This window comes from Notolepis coatsorum (assembly GCF_963971535.1).
Source record: "Notolepis coatsorum genome assembly, contig: SCAFFOLD_861, whole genome shotgun sequence".
NCBI classification, from domain to species: domain Eukaryota; kingdom Metazoa; phylum Chordata; class Actinopteri; order Aulopiformes; family Paralepididae; genus Notolepis; species Notolepis coatsorum.
Window position 1 is genome coordinate 1 of NW_028173243.1, and position 19,966 is coordinate 19,966.

At 46.4% G+C, this 19,966-nt stretch overlaps 2 protein-coding genes across 3 annotated transcripts; one reads left to right on the forward strand and one right to left on the reverse strand.

Annotated features, from left to right (window-relative positions):
* The first annotated feature begins 33 nt into the window (after nt 1-33).
* On the forward strand, nt 34-5,200 carry LOC311247839 (PHD finger protein 23B-like). Its single transcript, XM_084338831.1, has 5 exons — nt 34-603; nt 1,983-2,014; nt 2,368-2,460; nt 2,594-3,203; nt 3,543-5,200. The coding sequence occupies exons 1-5, from the start codon at nt 576-578 to the stop codon at nt 3,734-3,736; spliced, it is 957 nt and encodes a 318-aa protein (XP_084194957.1). The 5' UTR covers nt 34-575; the 3' UTR covers nt 3,737-5,200.
* Nucleotides 5,201-5,763: 563 nt separating this feature from the next.
* Nucleotides 5,764-17,435, reverse strand: LOC311247838 (uncharacterized protein). Of its 2 annotated transcripts, none has more exons than XM_084338829.1 (5): nt 16,739-17,435; nt 16,173-16,277; nt 12,739-12,935; nt 6,392-6,451; nt 5,764-6,051 (listed from the first exon to the last, which is right to left on the reverse strand). In XM_084338829.1, exons 2-5 carry the CDS (start codon nt 16,275-16,277, stop codon nt 6,024-6,026), a joined length of 390 nt encoding a protein of 129 aa, XP_084194955.1. In that variant the 5' UTR covers nt 16,739-17,435; the 3' UTR covers nt 5,764-6,023. The 2 variants fall into 2 exon arrangements, with proteins under 2 accessions (XP_084194955.1, XP_084194956.1); XM_084338830.1 differs by having other exon boundaries at nt 16,173-16,336.
* Nucleotides 17,436-19,966: the final 2,531 nt, after the last annotated feature.

Here is a 19,966-nt window from a genome sequence, read left to right on the forward strand (position 1 = left end):
CCACACACACACCGCGGTGACTCCAGGCGGCGGGCGCGCAAGAGGACGACGACACGGACACGCAATTTTTTTTTTTTTTAGTCCAACTCGTCGTTTGTTGCTTCTTGTATTGCTGATGAAAAAAAACGTCCAACTTGCGGCTGAAAACCGGCGGCAGAATAATCGCTTTTCGTGCACGATGATGGGCAGCGTGCACAGCTAGTGGCGATCGCGGAGGAGGAGGAGGACACACCGCCGGCCCGTCTCTCGTTCTGCAACATTTGATGATCGCTGCTGCTCGGATTATTATTCCTGCAATCTGTGACGAAGAAACATTATACTAGCTGCTGCTGCTGCATGCGAGCTAACGTTAGCTTGTTGCTGCTGCTGTGTGACGTGAAGAGAGGAGCTTTCTGCTTCTACTTTGGTGCTTTAGCGTCGTCTCTCTTCTCCCTCGGTTGGATCCACAACGACCCGGGTTCGGTCCTGGTCCTCCGGTCCCCTGCTGCCCGGGCGGACAGCTCCTCGCGCCGGGGCTCCTCCTCGCCGCTGGAACCCTCTGCCTGCAGGGCCTTGTTGTTGTTGCCGAGGCGACAATGCTCGAAATAATGTCCGACCACCAAGGTAATGTCTTCGTCGTCACAACACACACGGTGACCACACTGTCTGATCGGCACGTCAAAGACTTATTGTTTGGATTAATACGAGAGCTAGCTGTGGTAGCATTCGGGTTAGTTAGCATCGACGCTAGATGTTAGCTTCTTACTACTGTGTGTGTGTGTAACTTTGTTATTTTCAGCTATTGTTAGATCATCGATGTAAAGTGACGGGTTATAGCGTTAAATTCGGGGTGAAACCAACAACAAGCCACTTGACACCAAGTTGTGGTTTAATGTTGATTTGCACACAATTGTGATGCTGGTGAATTCAAGCTAACAGCCACCTCGGCTAACACCGCGCCACAGGCAGCACAGAGCACTAGCTAGCGGACATTAGCTACAACAACACACACAAATACATGTATCATCGTAGCTTAAGTTTGCCGACGATGGGGGTCAAACTCACGATAAATATGACTATTGTTTAAGACGCGACTGTTGACTGGATGATGGTGGTGAGTGGTGAGGTTCAGACTGGCGGCAGAGAGCACACCCTGCTAGCTGTTAGCCGAGAGAGCTGCTGCTGCTGACACCGTTACCGTAGTTATTATTATTATTATCCCCATAATAACAAGCCACGCCAACTGTAACCCGTCTCTTGTTGAACACAAGCAGTGGCGTGGTTACTGGTCGGGCTGCGGTATCAAGGAGTGACAATGTTAACCTACAAAGAAGACGCCATAGTGTACCGCGAGCCTCCCCTCGGCTGACCACACTGTCGCTGCACGCCGTCGAGCCCCGCACCGAGTGTTAACTGTCGGCTAACGTTAGTATCGGCTAACGTTAGCATCGGCCAACGTTACTATCGGCCAAGCGTTACTATCGGCCAAGCGTTACTATCGGCTAACATTGACACGATAACATATTCACGGTGGTGCTAGTTGACATTATAACGTTGGCTTGCCATTTTGTGTGAATGAATAATTCTGCATTACGTGCTGCTAGTCTACGTTAGGTAGATATAAAAAAAAATAATAATGACATGGCGAGTTAGCGAACCGGGCTAACGTTGATAACTACTAATGCTATTGGCAGGCTAACCTAGTTATAGTACTGTCAGTGTTCACACTAGCTGCCCAACCGCGGTTGTTGACAGAGTAACGTGATTTAGCACCGTTCCTATAGGTGTGACGGTGGCCACCGTTGATGCAACACCGAGCCGCTAAAGTAACGTTACCGCAGCACTTTCCGTTACAACCCCGCAATGCGAGAGCTAGCTAACATCAACAAGCTAATGCTAACATTATCCTTCCCCTTGTGTTTTAACTATAGATGTATACTGAAGCTAAAGTATCTAATCATTTTCTCTGCACTTAAACGGTTTCTCTTTTCTCTCCTTCATAGATTCATTGTTGACGTGCAAAACGGAGCCTCTGGTAAGCAAACTTCACTACCTGTGCTATTACTAGTGTAATTCCGAGCTTTGCCTCGAGATAATGTTGTATGAGCTTTACATTGCATGTATCCGGACATGTTTTAATGTTAAAAGATACTTTTTTATTTATAAATATTATTATTAAATATTATTTTGTACTTTTTTATATTATATTGTATTTGTATTTATATTGTATCTATAGTGTATATATAGATACTGGAATGTATAGAACTGTGAAGCTCTGTATCCCCCACCCTGTATCCCCCCTCCCCCCCATGCTGCTTTGACCCTGAATTTCCCCAAGGGGATTAAATGATTAATAAAGGATCATCTTATCTTATGTACTCCTTGTAGCCTCCAGAGAGGAGAAAGAGGACAGTTGAAGACTTCAACAAGTTCTGCAACTTTGTCCTGGCGTATGCAGGTTACATCCCCAGCCCAAAAGAGGTAAGTTCTCAGTTCTATTGTTTTATAAATGACTATGAATATTAGTCCTGGCCCAAGTTTAAAATCCTGTTACCTTCAAGTTGTGGGAAGATGCTGATGGTTCTTTCTGTTTTGTATTTTTTTTTCTTTGTAGGAAAGTTCATGGTCCCCCACATCCTCCAGCTCTGCACACAGTTCAGGCGTGTCAGCGGAGGGTGGCGGAGGCGGCAGCTCTATGGGTGCCAGTTGGGGAGACGGAAGTTCAGACATCCACACCATCCACACGTTTGTCCGCAAGGCCCGCGCTAACAAGGGCAAGAGCATGCGGCGCATGCATTCGGACAGCACCCTGTTGGACAAGATGCGCCTCAAAGACTCCCTGTACGACAGCCAGGCGGTCACGAAGGCAGAGCGCAAGAAAGACAAAAAAATGAAAAAGTTGTCTCTGGGCTCTTCCATCGGGGGCATAGAAAGTGGCAGCAGTGGGGGGGAGAAGAGGGCCCGCATCAAGCGGAGCAAAAACCCCAAACAACCCAAAACACAGAAGAAGCTGAAGAGCTCGGCCACTCAGAGCGAGACGGACTCGGAGACCGGCCACGCCCACACCGACGTCCAGCCTATCAGGGAGGAGCTGGCGGGGCACACGCCGAGCACGCAGGGTCTCGCCGCGAAGATGCAAGCGGAGGACTCCACCAGGGAGGCGGAGATGAGCTCCAGCGAGGGCGAGACCTGGATCGCGGACGAAGACATCATGGTGGAGTCTGGTACGTGATGATCGTGCTTTTCCGCTGCGAGAGAACTCTTGAATCTTTTCAAATTGGTCTCATTTCTCAACAGTGTCTGATTAGGATATCTCGAGTTGTCCGACATTGCTTTCTCTTCCTCCCGGTTTTCATTCAAATCAAATGTATTTGTAAAAAAGCCCAAAATCACAAGTCTTCTTTAAACTAGTCAAGAAGAAACATCACAATAAATCAAGAACAAACCCACCATTAAATACAAAATAAATGTAAAATAAATAGCCTGTTATGCACTGAATGGTGAGTTGGTCATCAAGTAAAGTACCCTTTTTTTTTAACCTAATTTACCCTTTTGCTCCACAGGTGACGACTCTTGGGACTTGATCACCTGTTACTGTGGCAAGCCGTTTGCAGGCCGGCCGATGATCGAGTGCAACCAGTGCAGCATATGGGTCCACTTGTCCTGCGCCAAGATCAAGAAGTCCAACGTTCCGGACATCTTCTATTGCCACAAGTGCAGGGACACACGACGGTCAGGGCACAAGAAGGACCCCTAGAGGACCGCGGGGGGAAGACGCCACACGCCCCTGTTCTCTCGGCACCATTGTTTTTCTTTGATGCCTACAGCACACATGGCCTGAACCCACCCGGACGGCAACTGGTATTGTCAGTTTGTAGGTTTTCTTTTGACAATCACAAGCATTCTTATTTATCCATCAAGGAGATTTTTTCTCTTTTTTGCCTCTCTGAAAACTGGACATGGAAAATGAAAATTACAGTGGAGAAATGTTTATTTCTGACTTGATTAAATTGGCCGTCTCGACTGGCTTCACGGTTAATTTTGACGTTAAGAGATATGCACAAAAATATCAACTCGGTCACAGCGGGAGCTGCGTGCCAACGAATTGGAAATTAATTTCTCGAGGATACTGATGAGACCCGTCAGTGTTCCAAAGAAAATTTAGTATTTTCTTACGTTTGATCAACTTAAGCAACCGCCACGTCTTCTGAATTGGTAATCAATGCAATGCTGCTGTCACTCCTGGACAAACCCAGAGCTACACAGAAGGTCCTGGACAAACCCAGAGCTACAGAGAAGGTCCTGGACAAACCCAGAGGTACAGAGAAGGAACGCGGGACAGTCCTGTCACTCCTGGACAAACCCAGAGCTACAGAGAAGGTCCGCGGGACAGTCCTGTCACTCCTGGACAAACCCAGAGCTACAGAGAAGGTCCGCGGGACAGTCCTGTCACTCCTGGACAAACCCAGAGCTACAGAGAAGGAACGCGGGACAGTCCTGTCACTCCTGGACAAACCCAGAGCTACAGAGAAGGAACGCGGGACACTCCTGTCACTCCTGGACAAACCCAGAGCTACAGAGAAGGAACGCGGGACACTCCTGTTAATGTGTTCAGAAAGTGTCTTAGTGCTTAGATGGGGCAGCTCGTTTTTATTTGATTGTATTTTGGCATTTTTATTTTCTCGTTCGTCTACTTAGGTTCTCAGTAGCTTCACTGAGCGTTAAAGCCCTGGAGATCTCACTCTTGTAGGATGTTTTTTGAGTTTCTTTATTCAAAGAAATACCAGATTAAATCTGAATGTTGAATCGCCGGCGTTAATGCGCACGGAGTCAACAGTGCACTTTTTATTATTTCTTTTAAACAGGGACCCAGACCTCCAGTCCCGCTGTATATTTGGGTGTAATTACAGATATGACTAGCTTTCAGCTGATATATTTGGGTGTAATTACAGATATGACTAGCTTTCAGCTGATGTAAAAGTAGAGTTAAATTAACCTGTTGTAGCTTGTTTATCTACATTTTGCGATTCGGCGCTTTTTTTCTTCTCCTATCTGGCTTGTCGACCACCAACAGCCCTCTAAAAATGACACTTCTTATTTTTTATTTTTTTTGGAACATTGAAGCCTGTTAAGCTTTTTGTCTCTTTGTTTCCACTTCCATTTTGTGTGCGTTTTTTTGTTTTGAAAGACATCTTATTCGGGGGGGGGTGGGGGGGTGGTTTGGTTCAGAAGTGAAAGGTGGGCCCTTGCTTTACCGTGTAGAAGTGGCCCCAAGACCGAGCATGAAAGGTTGTAAAACGTTTTCTTTTTTCTTTTTCTTAGCTTTCTGAAAAGCAGGATAAGAGATATCTCTCAGATCAGAGGGTGGACTTATGATTGTCTCTGAAAACGAAGTTGACTGTAGTTGTGTGTACAGAAAGATGAGTTGTCACACGAGTAGTGGCATTGTTTTTTTTTTTTTATGTTGGTTGGGTTTTACCTTTTTTGTTTTCGTCAGTGGTGGTGGGAGAGTCATGTCTTGTCCCCAAAAAGCTAATGTACCCTCCCCGCCACGGTTCAGATTCTCTGTATATACCTTGTTCTTTGACAAATGTACATATGTGAAAGTGAAGAGAGAAAATAGCCAAGAAAAAGTTATATTTTCGGCATTCTGATATTGTTTTCTTTAACTGTAGCTTGAAAAATAATTAAAGAGAAAAAAAAAGTTTGGGGAATATGCATGTTGTACTGTATACTTCATTTGCGTTATCTCCTAATGGAATAAGGGCATGCCTTTGAAATGTCTTTGTTTTTTTAATCTTTTATTATTATTTGTTTTAACATTTAGTTAAGACAGAGATGCATACAGAGATGTATTTGTCCAGTTCACATGTAAAACCACTAGAGGGAGATGCAGTGTCTCGCTTGGTTAGTCTAAAAGAAGTTATTAAATAACTTGGAGTGCACAAACATGATAACTGTAACGAGTTAGTTAATCACCATGTTTGTTTACACTGTTAAGTTGACAACACAAGCGGTGAAGGAACACGGCAGCCGGTGATTCTTCAACTCGTCCCAGTCGTCCTCGGGCTCCTGCAACAGAAGCACAGCGTCGGCAACATGTCCTATTGTCATAGATTTGATTGTTTAAGAGACATCATCATTATAAATATATACAGTATATTGTAAAAATGATAAGTCTATTATATTGTACATAGAAAATGAAAAAAGATGGACATGTCTTTAAAAAAAAAGTTAAAGGGGGGCAACATGGATACTTGATGACTTCACACAGGTATAGTTTTAGCACCCTCATTTTTGCATTTGAAAGAGTTTGTGTTCACCAATATCTTTGGGTTGTCTAGGAATAACATGAATTAATTCTGAACTGGTGTGTAGTTCCCCCGAGCCTGAGTCCCGCCTCCTCTTTTACCTTTCAGCTGCTGGGCGGGACTTGAGAGAACCGATGGTGTCCAGAGGAGCTGCCTTCCTCCTGGCGATGCAGCAGGATAAAGGAGAGAAGCTCAGTCAGCCACATTACTGTTTATCTTTATTTATTATAACTTTATCTAACATAACATATAACATGACACAGCCTAACATTTTAGTTTTTTCTATACAACTGCTTGGCTACATTAATCTTGATGGAAGATCCCAAACCCTTTTTAAAGGTGCTATGATAACATTCAGCCACTAGATGTCGCACTACAGCACCAGCCTACCTGTCATAATATCCGATATGCTGCATTCCACCTGGGTAAAATGGGATGTACACAACATGTACAACAATATGTGCATGCAACATGTAAACAAGATTCATTTTGGACCTGCCAATATTTTTTTTAAATTATCAATAATAAATTAATCGTTTATTTTGGGGGGGGGGGGGCAATTTTTTTATTATGCACATTTCTAAAAGCTCTGGATGTATTATTAAAAGGAAAATGTCTACATAAACATTTTAGCGATGGCACTTTTAAGATAAAGTAAAAGTACAGATACTACTTGGTCAAATTAAACATCCTCCTTTTGAAGTTGTACTCAAGTGAATGTATTCAATATACTCGATGATCAAAAGTGAAAGTATTTGCTCCATGATGTCCTGCAGATATCTTCTGTAATGAAGGGCTAGTCCTACACAAACATCTACAGGTCAAGCCATACAGGCTGCTGGTCCACTTCCTTGCCTTGTTGGCTCAAAGTTAAAAAGTACACACTTTTATTAGATGTATATAATGCAAAAGCCTTTATGGAAAGTATGCTTAGTTACTTACAACCCATATTCAAAGTTGCACATTAGTACAATACTTGAGTACAAATGCTTACTTACAACTTGTGTTGGAAGTACAAATACCTCATAATTGTCTATTAGTCTAAGTGCTTAGTTAATTTCCACCCATGCTTATTTCTTTTATTTTTTTTATTTTAGACTTTAAAGGCACGCCAACATGATGTGAAATGTGCTTACTGTCTTCTCCGCAGTCAGACAAGAAGATAGATACCAATTTCCTCTCTGTGCCTTCAGTAGAAAGCTATCTGGCTGCATGTTAGCCTAGCTTAGCACAATGAATGGAAGCGGACAGTACCGGTAGCCTAGTTCAAACTCCGGGAGGCGTGAATATGGGCGTGAATGCTTTCCCTAAGGTGGTTGTCGGTTTGCGCGATCTGATTGGCCACTGACGTTTCTGGTCATGTGACATGTGCACCAATCGTGTGACGGCAAGTTCTTTCGCCGGTTAAGCTTAGGCACTCTTTCGAAGTTGGTTACGGTTAGAGTTTGTCTTGCCTCTGGGAGAGGTGTTCAACTTCCATTCATTGTGCTAAGCTAATAGGCTTGATTGATTGATTGAAAACTTTATTAACAGATTGCAGAATGGGTACAATACAGTACAGCTCAATACCCATCTATACATTTATGACAAACCAGATTTGCAAATACAGTACTGTTTGTGATACAAAAAGAGTCAAGAAAAGGGAGTATATACATTTGATGTAAAAACTGTACATTGGAGGAGGTTGGGTGGGGTTGTGTGTGTGGGGGGGGGGGGGGGGGGGGATTGGGTACATTGGGATATTGACAACCATACTGGGTAATTTACATTGGAGGGGGGGTGGGGGGCACTGTACAAACAAGCAAGTGTGCTAATGTGCAGCTGGATAGTTTTGAACTGAACACACAGAGGTAAAACCTTCTTGTCTGACTCTGGAGGAGATGGTACGGGAATTTCCTTTAATGTGGTTGTTGTTCCTTTTAAGATGACATTTTGCTAATAACAACTTGCAATCATCTCATACACTGCAAAAAAGAGCCATACGGATAGTACATCATGGTAGATATTTAGATCGCACAAATAGTCTGTTTGTAAGCAGTCAAACATTAAAATTCATGGACTTAATCAAATTCAAATCTGCACAAATTATGTTTCTGGCAATAAAAAACAAATTACCAAGCAACATTAAAAAAATGTTCACGGCTAGAGAGAGTGTTTAGAATTTTAGAGGGACATTAGCTTTAAAGCAACCTACGGTACGTACAACTCTTAAAAAGTATGTGCATTGCAGTTTGTGGGGTATCACTCTGGAATGGTCTGGATGCGAATATAAAATTAAGCAAAAATATCAATACATTTAAAGGTAGCTATAAACAAGCACTTATGGACACATGAGAGAGAGGAGCTTGAGCAGTAATGTGACTCTATTATTTTTTCTCATTTGGATATTTGGATATATAAAAAACTGTACTTTTATTTTATTTTTTATTATTTGTTATATTATTTTTATTAAATTATAATGTCAAATATTGTAAGGAAGGGGCAGGGCTTGATAAGTTGTTTTACTTCCCCCTGTTCCTTCTCGAACACTTATTGTATGGAAATAGTCTTTGACTATTTATTTACCTTTTTGTTTTTTAAACTTGTTTTATGTTTCTATGTTCGAGACAAATACAAATCAAATCAAATCAAATACTAGTTAATGTTATATGGGATTTTAAATGAACACAATATATATAGTACTAAATACCTGTATATCATGTATGTCCCTATGCCATAAATGTCATGATGGCATGTATGTTGTGTATGTCATAAATGTCACTATGAATTGAAAATGGGGGACCCTGATGTAAACAAGACGAAAGTCTTTCTCTGGTCTGCATCCCCTTAACAATTGTGTGTATTGAGCCGTACTGTATTGTACCCATTCTGCAATCTGTTAAATAAAGTTTTCATTCATTCATTCACAAGCTGCCAACCAGGACTCTGATGAGAGTCTGAAAACATAGAAAAATCCCATAATTAACTCTGTCTCGCTTTTCTCTATCAAAAGATAGAGAGAAATTTCAAAGGTACTGACAGTTGCACGAGGGTTTCGGACAGACAAACGCTAGGGTTTGAAAGCTTGGCGTTGCTAATAAACTTTTAAAATATTTTTTATAAACTGGTCAACACGGCTCAAAGCGGCTTTAGCTGCCTGATGCGCTGTGATCATAGCGCATCAGGCACCCAAAGCCGTAAATAAAGGCGCGTTGACCAGTTTATAAAAATTTGTTAAAATCTTTATTAGCAACGCAGAGCTTTCAAACCCTAGCGTTTGTCTGTCCGAAACCCTCGTTCAACTGTGAGTACCTTTGAAATTTCTCTGCGATACTTGTACGACGAGTGTTTTGATAGAGAAAAGCGAGACAGAGTTAATTATGGGATTTTTCTATGAAGGTATAAGGGACGGTGTATTCACTCGGTGCATCACAGTCCCGAAGGGGGCTAACAACCCCCATCCTCCACTCACTACACTGGCTCCCCATCTCATCCCGGATCAACCTCAAAATCCTGCTGCTCACCCATAACTGCATAAACGGACACGCACCCCTCTACCTTCAGGAACTCACCACTCCACAATCCTCCACCCGTCCCCTCAGATCTGCAGGTAGCCTGCTCCTCTGCACCCTGGGGGACCCTCAGATCTGCAGGTAGCCTGCTCCTCTCTGCACCCTGGGGGACCCTCAGATCTGCAGGTAGCCTGCTCCTCTGCACCCTGGGGGACCCTCAGATCTGCAGGTAGCCTGCTCCTCTCTGCACCCTGGGGGACCCTCAGATCTGCAGGTAGCCTGCTCCTCTCTGCACCCTGGGGGACCCTCAGATCTGCAGGTAGCCTGCTCCTCTCTGCACCCTGGGGGACCCTCAGATCTGCAGGTAGCCTGCTCCTCTCTGCACCCTGGGGGACCCTCAGACCTGCAGGTAGCCTGCTCCTCTCTGCACCCTGGGGGACCCTCAGATCTGCAGGTAGCCTGCTCCTCTGCACCCTGGGGGACCCTCAGATCTGCAGGTAGCCTGCTCCTCTCTGCACCCTGGGGGACCCTCAGACCTGCAGGTAGCCTGCTCCTCTCTGCACCCTGGGGGACCCTCAGATCTGCAGGTAGCCTGCTCCTCTCTGCACCCTGGGGGACCCTCAGATCTGCAGGTAGCCTGCTCCTCTCTGCACCCTGGGGGACCCTCAGACCTGCAGGTAGCCTGCTCCTCTCTGCACCCTGGGGGACCCTCAGATCTGCAGGTAGCCTGCTCCTCTCTGCACCCTGGGGGACCCTCAGATCTGCAGGTAGCCTGCTCCTCTCTGCACCCTGGGGGACCCTCAGATCTGCAGGTAGCCTGCTCCTCCAGGTCCCCAGTACCCGGCTCTGCACCCTGGGGGACCCTCAGACCTGCAGGTAGCCTGCTCCTCCAGGTCCCCAGTACCAGGCTCTGCACCCTGGGGGACCCTCAGACCTGCAGGTAGCCTGCTCCTCCGGGTCCCCAGTACCAGGCTCTGCACCCTGGGGGACCCTCAGACCTGCAGGTAGCCTGCTCCTCCAGGTCCCCAGTACCAGGCTCTTCACCATGGGGGACCCTCAGACCTGCAGGTAGCCTGCTCCTCCAGGTCCCCAGTACCAGGCTCTGCACCCTGGGGGACCCTCAGACCTGCAGGTAGCCTGCTCCTCCAGGTCCCCAGTACCCGGCTCTGCACCCTGGGGGACCCTCAGACCTGCAGGTAGCCTGCTCCTCCAGGTCCCCAGTACCCGGCTCTGCACCCTGGGGGACCCTCAGACCTGCAGGTAGCCTGCTCCTCCAGGTCCCCAGTACCAGGCTCTGCACCCTGGGGGACCCTCAGACCTGCAGGTAGCCTGCTCCTCCGGGTCCCCAGTACCAGGCTCTGCACCCTGGGGGACCCTCAGACCTGCAGGTAGCCTGCTCCTCCAGGTCCCCAGTACCAGGCTCTGCACCCTGGGGGACCCTCAGATCTGCAGGTAGCCTGCTCCTCCGGGTCCCCAGTACCAGGCTCTGCACCCTGGGGGACCCTCAGATCTGCAGGTAGCCTGCTCCTCCGGGTCCCCAGTACCAGGCTCTGCACCCTGGGGGACCCTCAGATCTGCAGGTAGCCTGCTCCTCCGGGTCCCCAGTACCAGGCTCTGCACCCTGGGGGACCCTCAGACCTGCAGGTAGCCTGCTCCTCTCTGCACCCTGGGGGGACCAAGCCTTCTGCACGGCTGCACCACGCCTCCCCATCCAGCTGAGGGCACCACAGAGCCTCTTTTAAAGCAGGCCTGAAAACATTCCTATTTCAAAAGGCCTTTGATTGCTAGCTATTTCTTGTGATAAATCTTTTTCTTGTGCTGTTGTTTTAAATCTTCTGTTCATACTATGTTTTTAACTGTTTTTAATTTAATTTTAATTGTATAATTATTAATAATAATACTTTTTTAACTATCTTTTAACCCTGTAGCACTTTGGGATCTATAGTGAACGAAAAGTGCACTACAAGTATAATTTATTATTATTATTATTATAACCAAATAGTCTTACATTTAGATAACGGCTGCACGTGTGTCACTTCTACCCATCACCATGGCACGTTGCCAGCCAGTGCCACCCTTTCACTGCCACACGACAGCCGGTTAACCCTTTCACTGTGACAATACAGAAGGTTAGCCCTTTACTATCACACAACCGACGGCGATGCATCGCCATCGGTTGTGTGATAGTAAAGGGCTAACCTGTCATGTGGCAGTGAAAGGGTTAATCTAAAAACCTAAAGGCCCAATCAGTGCTTCAGACAGATGGCACCAATCAGTGCTTCAGACAGATGGCACCAATCAGTGCTTCAGACAGATGGCACCAATCAGTGCTTCAGACAGATGGCACCATGAATGTCGAGATGTTTTCAGTCTCTAGTACCGTTAACTGATCTTTTGATACAATTTCTAACACTAGACAGATAAGCAAATATTACCTTTTAATTATATACCGGTATTCTGTGTTTTGTGGCTGTACATTTTTGGTATACATTGGAAATGTGTACAACCACTGGAATAAAACAGACTTGTATTCTGAATTGCGATTGAATTGCGATTCTGATTCATATTGCCACACTACCAAAGTGTTAACCCTTTCACAACCACACTACACAAGGTTAACCCTTTCACAACCACACTACACAAGGTTAACCCTTTCACTACCACACTTAACCGTCTGTAGTGTGGTAGTGAAAGGGTAAACTGTCTGTAGTGTGGTAGTGAAAGGTTAACCTTCTGTAGTGTGGTTAGTGAAAGGTTCACCTTCTGTAGTGTGGCAGTGAAAGGGTTAAGAAAGTTCCAAAAATGGCTCTTATTCCAGGTATGGATCAAACAGAATCTACGTGACTATACCACATATTGAGATGGTAAAAGCAATTAAGAAATGATATTGTCTGGTCTGGTGAAATTCAGACCCCAGGTTCCACTGTATGTGATTGGGCATGTGTGGCTCCTCTTACCTCTTGTGGTGGTGGTGGTGGTTCCTGTGTTGGTGTTGAACAGGCAGGTGCTCCAGGGGGGCGAGGAAGGTGGCAGACTGGGCGTGACCACCCTCCAGGTTGGGGCTCAGGTCGCCTGCGTCTCCCGGAGAGAGGTCTCCCTGCTCCGAGCGCTCGGGCAGGCCGGGGAAGAACTCCTGGACCAGCCAGGTCACGTCCTGCAGAGAGACGGGATTCGCACAAGGTCCTTGAAGTGCTTAAAGTGCTTGATTTTTTAAAACAAATTCCTTGAAAACAACCCATTTTTTAACAAGGTGCTTAAAAAGTCCTTGAAATTCAAATCAACCCATGAGCAATTTTTTCTGAATCAAGAAAGGATTTTTTTTTTTAATTTAAAGTGTAACTAATTGTTGGAAATTGGTTTTAAGCCATAAATATTGGATCAGATTTTTTTTCTATAAAAACACAATTTAAAAATGAAGTGTATCCTTTTAAATGCCCTTTTAAAATGAAAAATAGTTCTTAGGAAAGTACTTGAAAGTCCTTGAATTTCATTTAGCAATGTCTGGGAACCCTGGAGAAAGCAGCAAGTTAAATACACAGTAAAGGCATCTGGGGGAGAGGTGTGGACCCATAACCCTCTGCACAGTGTTCAGGTCTGGGGGAGAGGTGTGGACCCATAACCCTCTGCACAGTGTTCAGGTCTGGGGGAGAGGTGTGGACCCATAACCCTCTGCACAGTGTTCAGGTCTGGGGGAGAGGTGTGGACCCATAACCCTCTGCCTCCACCTTGTTTCATTTATATTTCTCAAGATAAACATGATTTATTCCATTCTTGTCTTGATTATAATGGAATTCTATTTATTTATAGTCGTGTTTTGTCACAAAAAACGAATAGCACCTTTATTGATAAATGGGATCTGGCAGAAGTAAATGGGAAATATTAACCATTATGCTGTATAGATTGCTTGTAATTGAGATAAAGTTAACATCTTTAAATAATTTCCACATGAATTGTTATGGCTGCAAACATTGGGTGAGTAACAAAAAAAACACCACACAAGGGTTAAAGGAGAACACCACACAAGGGTTAAAGGAGAACACCACACAAGGGTTAAAAGAGAACACCACACAAGGGTTAAAGGAGAACACCACACAAGGGTTAAAGGAGAACACCACACAAGGGTTAAAGGAGAACACCACACAAGGGTTAAAGGAGAACACAAGGGTTAAAGGAGAACACCACACAAGGGTTAAAGGAGAACACAAGGGTTAAAGGAGAACACCACACAAGGGTTAAAGGAGAACACCACACAAGGGTTAAAGGAGAACACCACACAAGGGTTAAAGGAGAACACCACACAAGGGTTAAAGGAGAACACCACACAGGGGTTAAAGGAGAACACCACACAGGGGTTAAAGGAGAACACCACACGGGTTAAAGGAGAACACCACACAAGGGTTAAAGGAGAACACCACACAGGGGTTAAAGGAGAACACCACACAAGGGTTAAAGGAGAACACCACACAGGGGTTAAAGGAGAACACCACACAAGGGTTAAAGGAGAACACCACACAGGGGTTAAAGGAGAACACCACACAGGGGTTAAAGGAGAACACCACACAAGGGTTAAAGGAGAACACCACACAGGGGTTAAAGGAGAACACCACACAGGGGTTAAAGGAGAACACCACACAAGGGTTAAAGGAGAACACAAGGGTTAAAGGAGAACACCACACAGGGGTTAAAGGAGAACACCACACAGGGGTTAAAGGAGAACACCACACAAGGGTTAAAGGAGAACACCACACAGGGGTTAAAGGAGAACACCACACAGGGGTTAAAGGAGAACACCACACAAGGGTTAAAGGAGAACACAAGGGTTAAAGGAGAACACCACACAGGGGTTAAAGGAGAACACCACACATGGGTTAAAGGAGAACACCACACAAGGGTTAAAGGAGAACACCACACAGGGGTTAAAGGAGAACACCACACAAGGGTTAAAGGAGAACACCACACAGGGGTTAAAGGAGAACACCACACAAGGGTTAAAGGAGAACACCACACAAGGGTTAAAGGAGAACACCACACAAGGGTTAAAGGAGAACACCACACAGGGGTTAAAGGAGAACACCACACAAGGGTTAAAGGAGAACACAAGGGTTAAAGGAGAACACCACACAAGGGTTAAAGGAGAACACAAGGGTTAAAGGAGAACACCACACAAGGGTTAAAGGAGAACACCACACAAGGGTTAAAGCAGAACACCACACAGGGGTTAAAGGAGAACACCACACAAGGGTTAAAGCAGAACACCACACAGGGGTTAAAGGAGAACACCACACAAGGGTTAAAGGAGAACACCACACAAGGGTTAAAGGAGAACACCACACAAGGGTTAAAGGAGAACACCACACAAGGGTTAAAGGAGAACACAAGTTTTTTTTTATCCACTTTTTTCTCCCATTTTTCTATATTTTTCTCCCATCCCAATTTCGTATCATCCAATTCAACCCTCCCCTGTCACAGACGCTGTTTCTTGCCTCCCACAAGCCGGCTGCAATGTGGACTAAGTCATACATAGCACAAGTCCCCTCCGGTACTTGAGGTAACAGCAGTTGCATCTTTTCACCTGCGCAGCTCGATCTCTCAGTGGCGAGGAGTAACGCGCGGGAGGCTCACGCTGCCCCCGACACTTTCTGATTCTACTGCGCAGGCGCACCAACCGACCTGTAGGAGTCGCTGTCCACAACGCCCGATCCCCACCCATCAGTTTCCCACCCCCTAATACGGCCAATGTGTATTAGTACGGACGACCAGCTAAACTGAAAGCAAATGTGGAGCGCTGGGCTCGAACTGACGAGCCCAGCGTCTCCAGCATTTCGTGGCGAGCGCCTTGCCCACTACGCCACGTAGCCGCCCCAGGAGAACACAAGGGTTAAAGGAAAACACCACACAAGGGTTAAAGGAGAACACCACACAAGGGTTAAAGGAGAACACCACACAGGGGTTAAAGGAGAACACCACACAGGGGTTAAAGGAGAACACCACACAACCCTTATTTCCAGCATGGTCCCCGATGTTATGACCAAAGGACATATAAAACAACACATAAAGCAAAGCCCTGTTTAGCACGAAGAGAGTAACAGCTACTTCTGGATTCAATATAAAGACGACACCATCTTCAAATGGGTGTTAACTCTTTCACTGCCGCACTACCAAACGGTTAACCCTTTCACTGCGACAATACACAGAAGGTTAACCCTTTCACTGCCACACGACAGCAGGTTGACCTTTTCAACCGTGGGTAGTGTGATAGTAAAGGGTCAACCTGTGGTGTGGCAGTGAAAGGGTTAAAATGGTCACTGGTCTGGACCAAAACAAAGACAGGGGGGGGAAAACATAGAAAAGGCAGCAAAAGATCCCCGTGTTTGTCCTGTAGGCTACTTACCCGTTTGGGTCGGAGTGTGTTGGGTGAGAGGGAGGCACAGGTGTGCCCCAGCAGCAGCGTCAGGCACAGGGCCGCGGCCGGCAGCACACGCCCGGAGCAGAGCATCTAGCCACACAGTCAGTGGTCAGACAGGGTTCCCACAAAAAAGTCAAGGCCTGGAATTCCTTGAAAACAGCCAATTTCTTTTAACAAGGTGCTTAAAAAGTCCCTGAAATTCAAATCAACCATTTGCATTGAAAGTTTTGTTCATCCGTGATCAAATTGTTCTGAATCAAGAAATTGATTTTTTTTTAAAATTTAAAGTATAACTAATTGTCGGAAATTGGGTTTTAAGCCATAACATGTTGGATCCAATTTTCTTTTCTATAACAAACGGCATTTAAAAGTGAAGTGTATCCTTTTGAAAGGTCGCACACAGTCGCAGGGTCAGAGTCAGATTCAGAACAGCTGATCCACATCATCATCATCATCATCATCATCATCATCATCATCATCATCATCATCATCATCATCATCATCATCTCTACAGTCAGGGCTTAGAGGTCACGGTGAAACCAGATGCTCACCTTTCGATCTGCTGTTGTGTCGGCAGGTGGACTCAGAGCGAGACTCTCAGGGTGCTTGGTTCAGAGCGAGACTCTCAGGGTGCTTGGTTCAGAGCGAGCCTCTCAGGGTGCTTGGTTCAGAGCGAGACTCTCAGGGTGCTTGGTTCAGAGCGAGACTCTCAGGGTGCTTGGTTCAGAGCGAGCCTCTCAGGGTGCTTGGTTCAGAGCGAGACTCTCAGGGTGCTTGGTTCAGAGCGAGCCTCTCAGGGTGCTTGGTTCAGAGCGAGACTCTCAGGGTGCTTGGTTCAGAACGAGACTCTCAGGGTGCTTGGTTCAGAGCGAGCCTCTCAGGGTGCTTGGTTCAGAGCGAGCCTCTCAGGGTGCTTGGTTCAGAGCGAGACTCTCAGGGTGCTTGGTTCAGAGCGAGCCTCTCAGGGTGCTTGGTTCAGAGCGAGCCTCTCAGGGTGCTTGGTTCAGAGCGAGACTCTCAGGGTGCTTGGTTCAGAGCGAGCCTCTCAGGGTGCTTGGTTCAGAGCGAGCCTCTCAGGGTGCTTGGTTCAGAGCGAGCCTCTCGGGGTGCTTGGTTCAGAGCGAGCCTCTCAGGGTGCTTGGTTCAGAGCGAGACTCTCAGGGTGCTTGGTTCAGAGCGAGACTCTCAGGGTGCTTGGTTCAGAGCGAGCCTCTCAGGGTGCTTGGTCCGAGCTGTGTGTCACGGATGTCCAGCATGGAGGGTATTTGAAGCCATGGGTCTGGGCTGGGTTTATATGTGAGTAAGATGAATGGGTGTTGTTTAGGCTGTGTGTGTGTGTGTGTGTGTGTGTGTGTGTGTGTGTGTGGCCACTTCATACATGCCAATTAACATTACATTCACTGCCCAGTCATTGGTGGAGTCACGGCTATTATGCTACACTAAGGGGAGAACAACATCCTCTTGCCCACACACAGACACACACGTGTGCGCCCACCCACCCACCCACCCACCGACCCACCCACCCACCCACCCACGCCCACCCACCTTCCTCCCAGCAGATAGGAGAACGGATGAGAGCATGATAAGGGCATCGCTCTGGATGTCGCAGTTGATTGTTTACAGTCCTGCGTTGGGTTTTGCTCATTACTGTCCCGACTGGTTTGAACCGGATCTCGTCCGCATTTGAGACATGTATTCCCCCGCCCCCCCCCCCCCCCCCCAACCACAACAAATGCTCCTAAAATGTCCCACTCTTCCACGCTGCAGGGGTTAGTTAGAGTAGGGGTTCTCAAAGCTTTTCATGCCGTGACCCCATTTTATTTAGGATTTATTTTGGGGACCCCACAATGTATCGCGTAATTTCAACGTGGAATATCAAAATAAAAGCACACGTTGTTGAACTTGATCATGCATATTTATTAGAACATTTTATTACAGCACTGTTATCAATACACATTTATAAAACGAGGCATATTTAGCCAAAATATGTTGCCAGAACATTAAAAAAAATATATATATTTTTGTATTATTATTATTATAATAAAAAAAAATCTCAATGCTGTCACCTACCCGAGACCCCAATTTGGTTCGCGACCCGTAGTTTGAGAAACAATTTATTTCCTCTTCTATTATTTGTTTGTGTTCAACCTGCCCCTCTGAACCTGTGAACTAGCACCTGCCCCTCTGAACCTGTGAACTAGCACCTGCCCCTCTGAACAGGTGAACTAGCACCTGCCCCTCTGAACAGGTGAACTAGCACCTGCCCCTCTGAACAGGTGAACTAGCACCTGCCCCTCTGAACAGGTGAACTAGCACCTGCCCCTCTGAACAGGTGAACTAGCACCTGCCCCTCTGAACAGGTGAACTAGCACCTGCCCCTCTGAACCTGTGAACTAGCACCTGCCCCTCTGAACCTGTGAACTAGCACCTGCCCCTCTGAACAGGTGAACTAGCACCTGCCCCTCTGAACAGGTGAACTAGCACCTGCCCCTCTGAACCTGTGAACTAGCACCTGCCCCTCTGAACCTGTGAACTAGCACCTGCCCCTCTGAACCTGTGAACTAGCACCTGCCCCTCTGAACAGGTGAACTAGCACCTGCCCCTCTGAACAGGTGAACTAGCACCTGCCCCTCTGAACCTGTGAACTAGCACCTGCCCCTCTGAACAGGTGAACTAGCACCTGCCCCTCTGAACAGGTGAACTAGCACCTGCCCCTCTGAACCTGTGAACTAGCACCTGCCCCTCTGAACAGGTGAATAATAATAATGGATTCAATTTGTACCGCGCTCTACATTCGTGAGAATCTCAGAGTGCTACAGGAGATATAGACAAAAGTTAAATGAATAAAACAATTTAAAATTAATAAAAACAATTAAAAGACTAACAACCAGTGAAATGGAAGAACCTAAGAGTAAAATAAAATAAAAAGAATAGTAAAATGAATAGAAGTAAAAATAAAAGTAAAAGAAAATTCAGGCAAAAGCCTTGTTAAAAAGAAATGTTTTTAGGCCCCTTTTAAAAACCTCGACGGATTGTGGTGCTCTCAGGTGGATGGGGAGAGCATTCCACAGTCTGGGTGCGGCGGAGCAGAAGGCTCGATCGCCCATGGAGTGCAGCTTAGTCCTGGGGGCTTTGAGGAGGTAGGCTGTGACGGAGCGGAGGGAACGTGAGGAGGACTGGGGGGTGAGGAGTTCCTTGAGATAGGCAGGGGCACCACCGTGTACGCACTGGTGAGTGAGGAGGGACACCTTGTACTCAATTCTGTGTTCCACGGGGAGCCAGTGAAGGGATCTGAGGGTGAGGGTGATGTGATCATATTTGCGCACCCTCATCAGGATCCTAGCAGCGACATTCTGGATGGTTTGCAGTTTTTTAATGCTTTTACTAGGGATCCCGATGAGGAGTGCATTGCAATAGTCCAGCCTGGAGGAAACAAAAGCGTGGACGAGTTTCTCGGAATCTGCCAGGGTGAGTGAGGAACGGAGTTTAGTGATGTTTCGGAGGTGAAAGAAAGAGGTCTTGCAGAGGTGTTTGATGTGTGTATCATATGTGAGGTGGAGGTCCATTTTCACGCCCAAGTTGGTGACAAGGGTGGAAAGGGGAATGTCCTGACTGGAGAAGGAGATGGTGGTGATGGTGGTTGACCGGACCTGGTGTGGGGTACCGATCAGCATGGCTTGTGTTTTGGAACTGTTGACCTGGAGAAACCTGTGGTTCATCCACGCCTTAGTCTCCTCCAGGCAAGCGGTCAGTGTGGGGGGTGATGAAGGTGATGATGG

Coding starts and splice junctions, on each gene's coding strand:
- LOC311247838 (XM_084338829.1), bottom strand. CDS start 16,277: ATGCTCTGCTCCGGGCGTGTGCTGCCGGCCGCGGCCCTGTGCCTGACG. Junction 6,452..12,738: donor CACCACCACCACCACAAGAG/GTAAGAGGAGCC, acceptor CTGCATCGCCAG/GAGGAAGGCAGCTCCTCTGG. Junction 6,052..6,391: donor TCCCGCCCAGCAGCTGAAAG/GTAAAAGAGGAG, acceptor CTTCTGTTGCAG/GAGCCCGAGGACGACTGGGA.
- LOC311247839 (XM_084338831.1), top strand. CDS start 576: ATGCTCGAAATAATGTCCGACCACCAAG. Junction 604..1,982: donor AATAATGTCCGACCACCAAG/GTAATGTCTTCG, acceptor TCTCCTTCATAG/ATTCATTGTTGACGTGCAAA. Junction 2,461..2,593: donor ACATCCCCAGCCCAAAAGAG/GTAAGTTCTCAG, acceptor TTTTCTTTGTAG/GAAAGTTCATGGTCCCCCAC.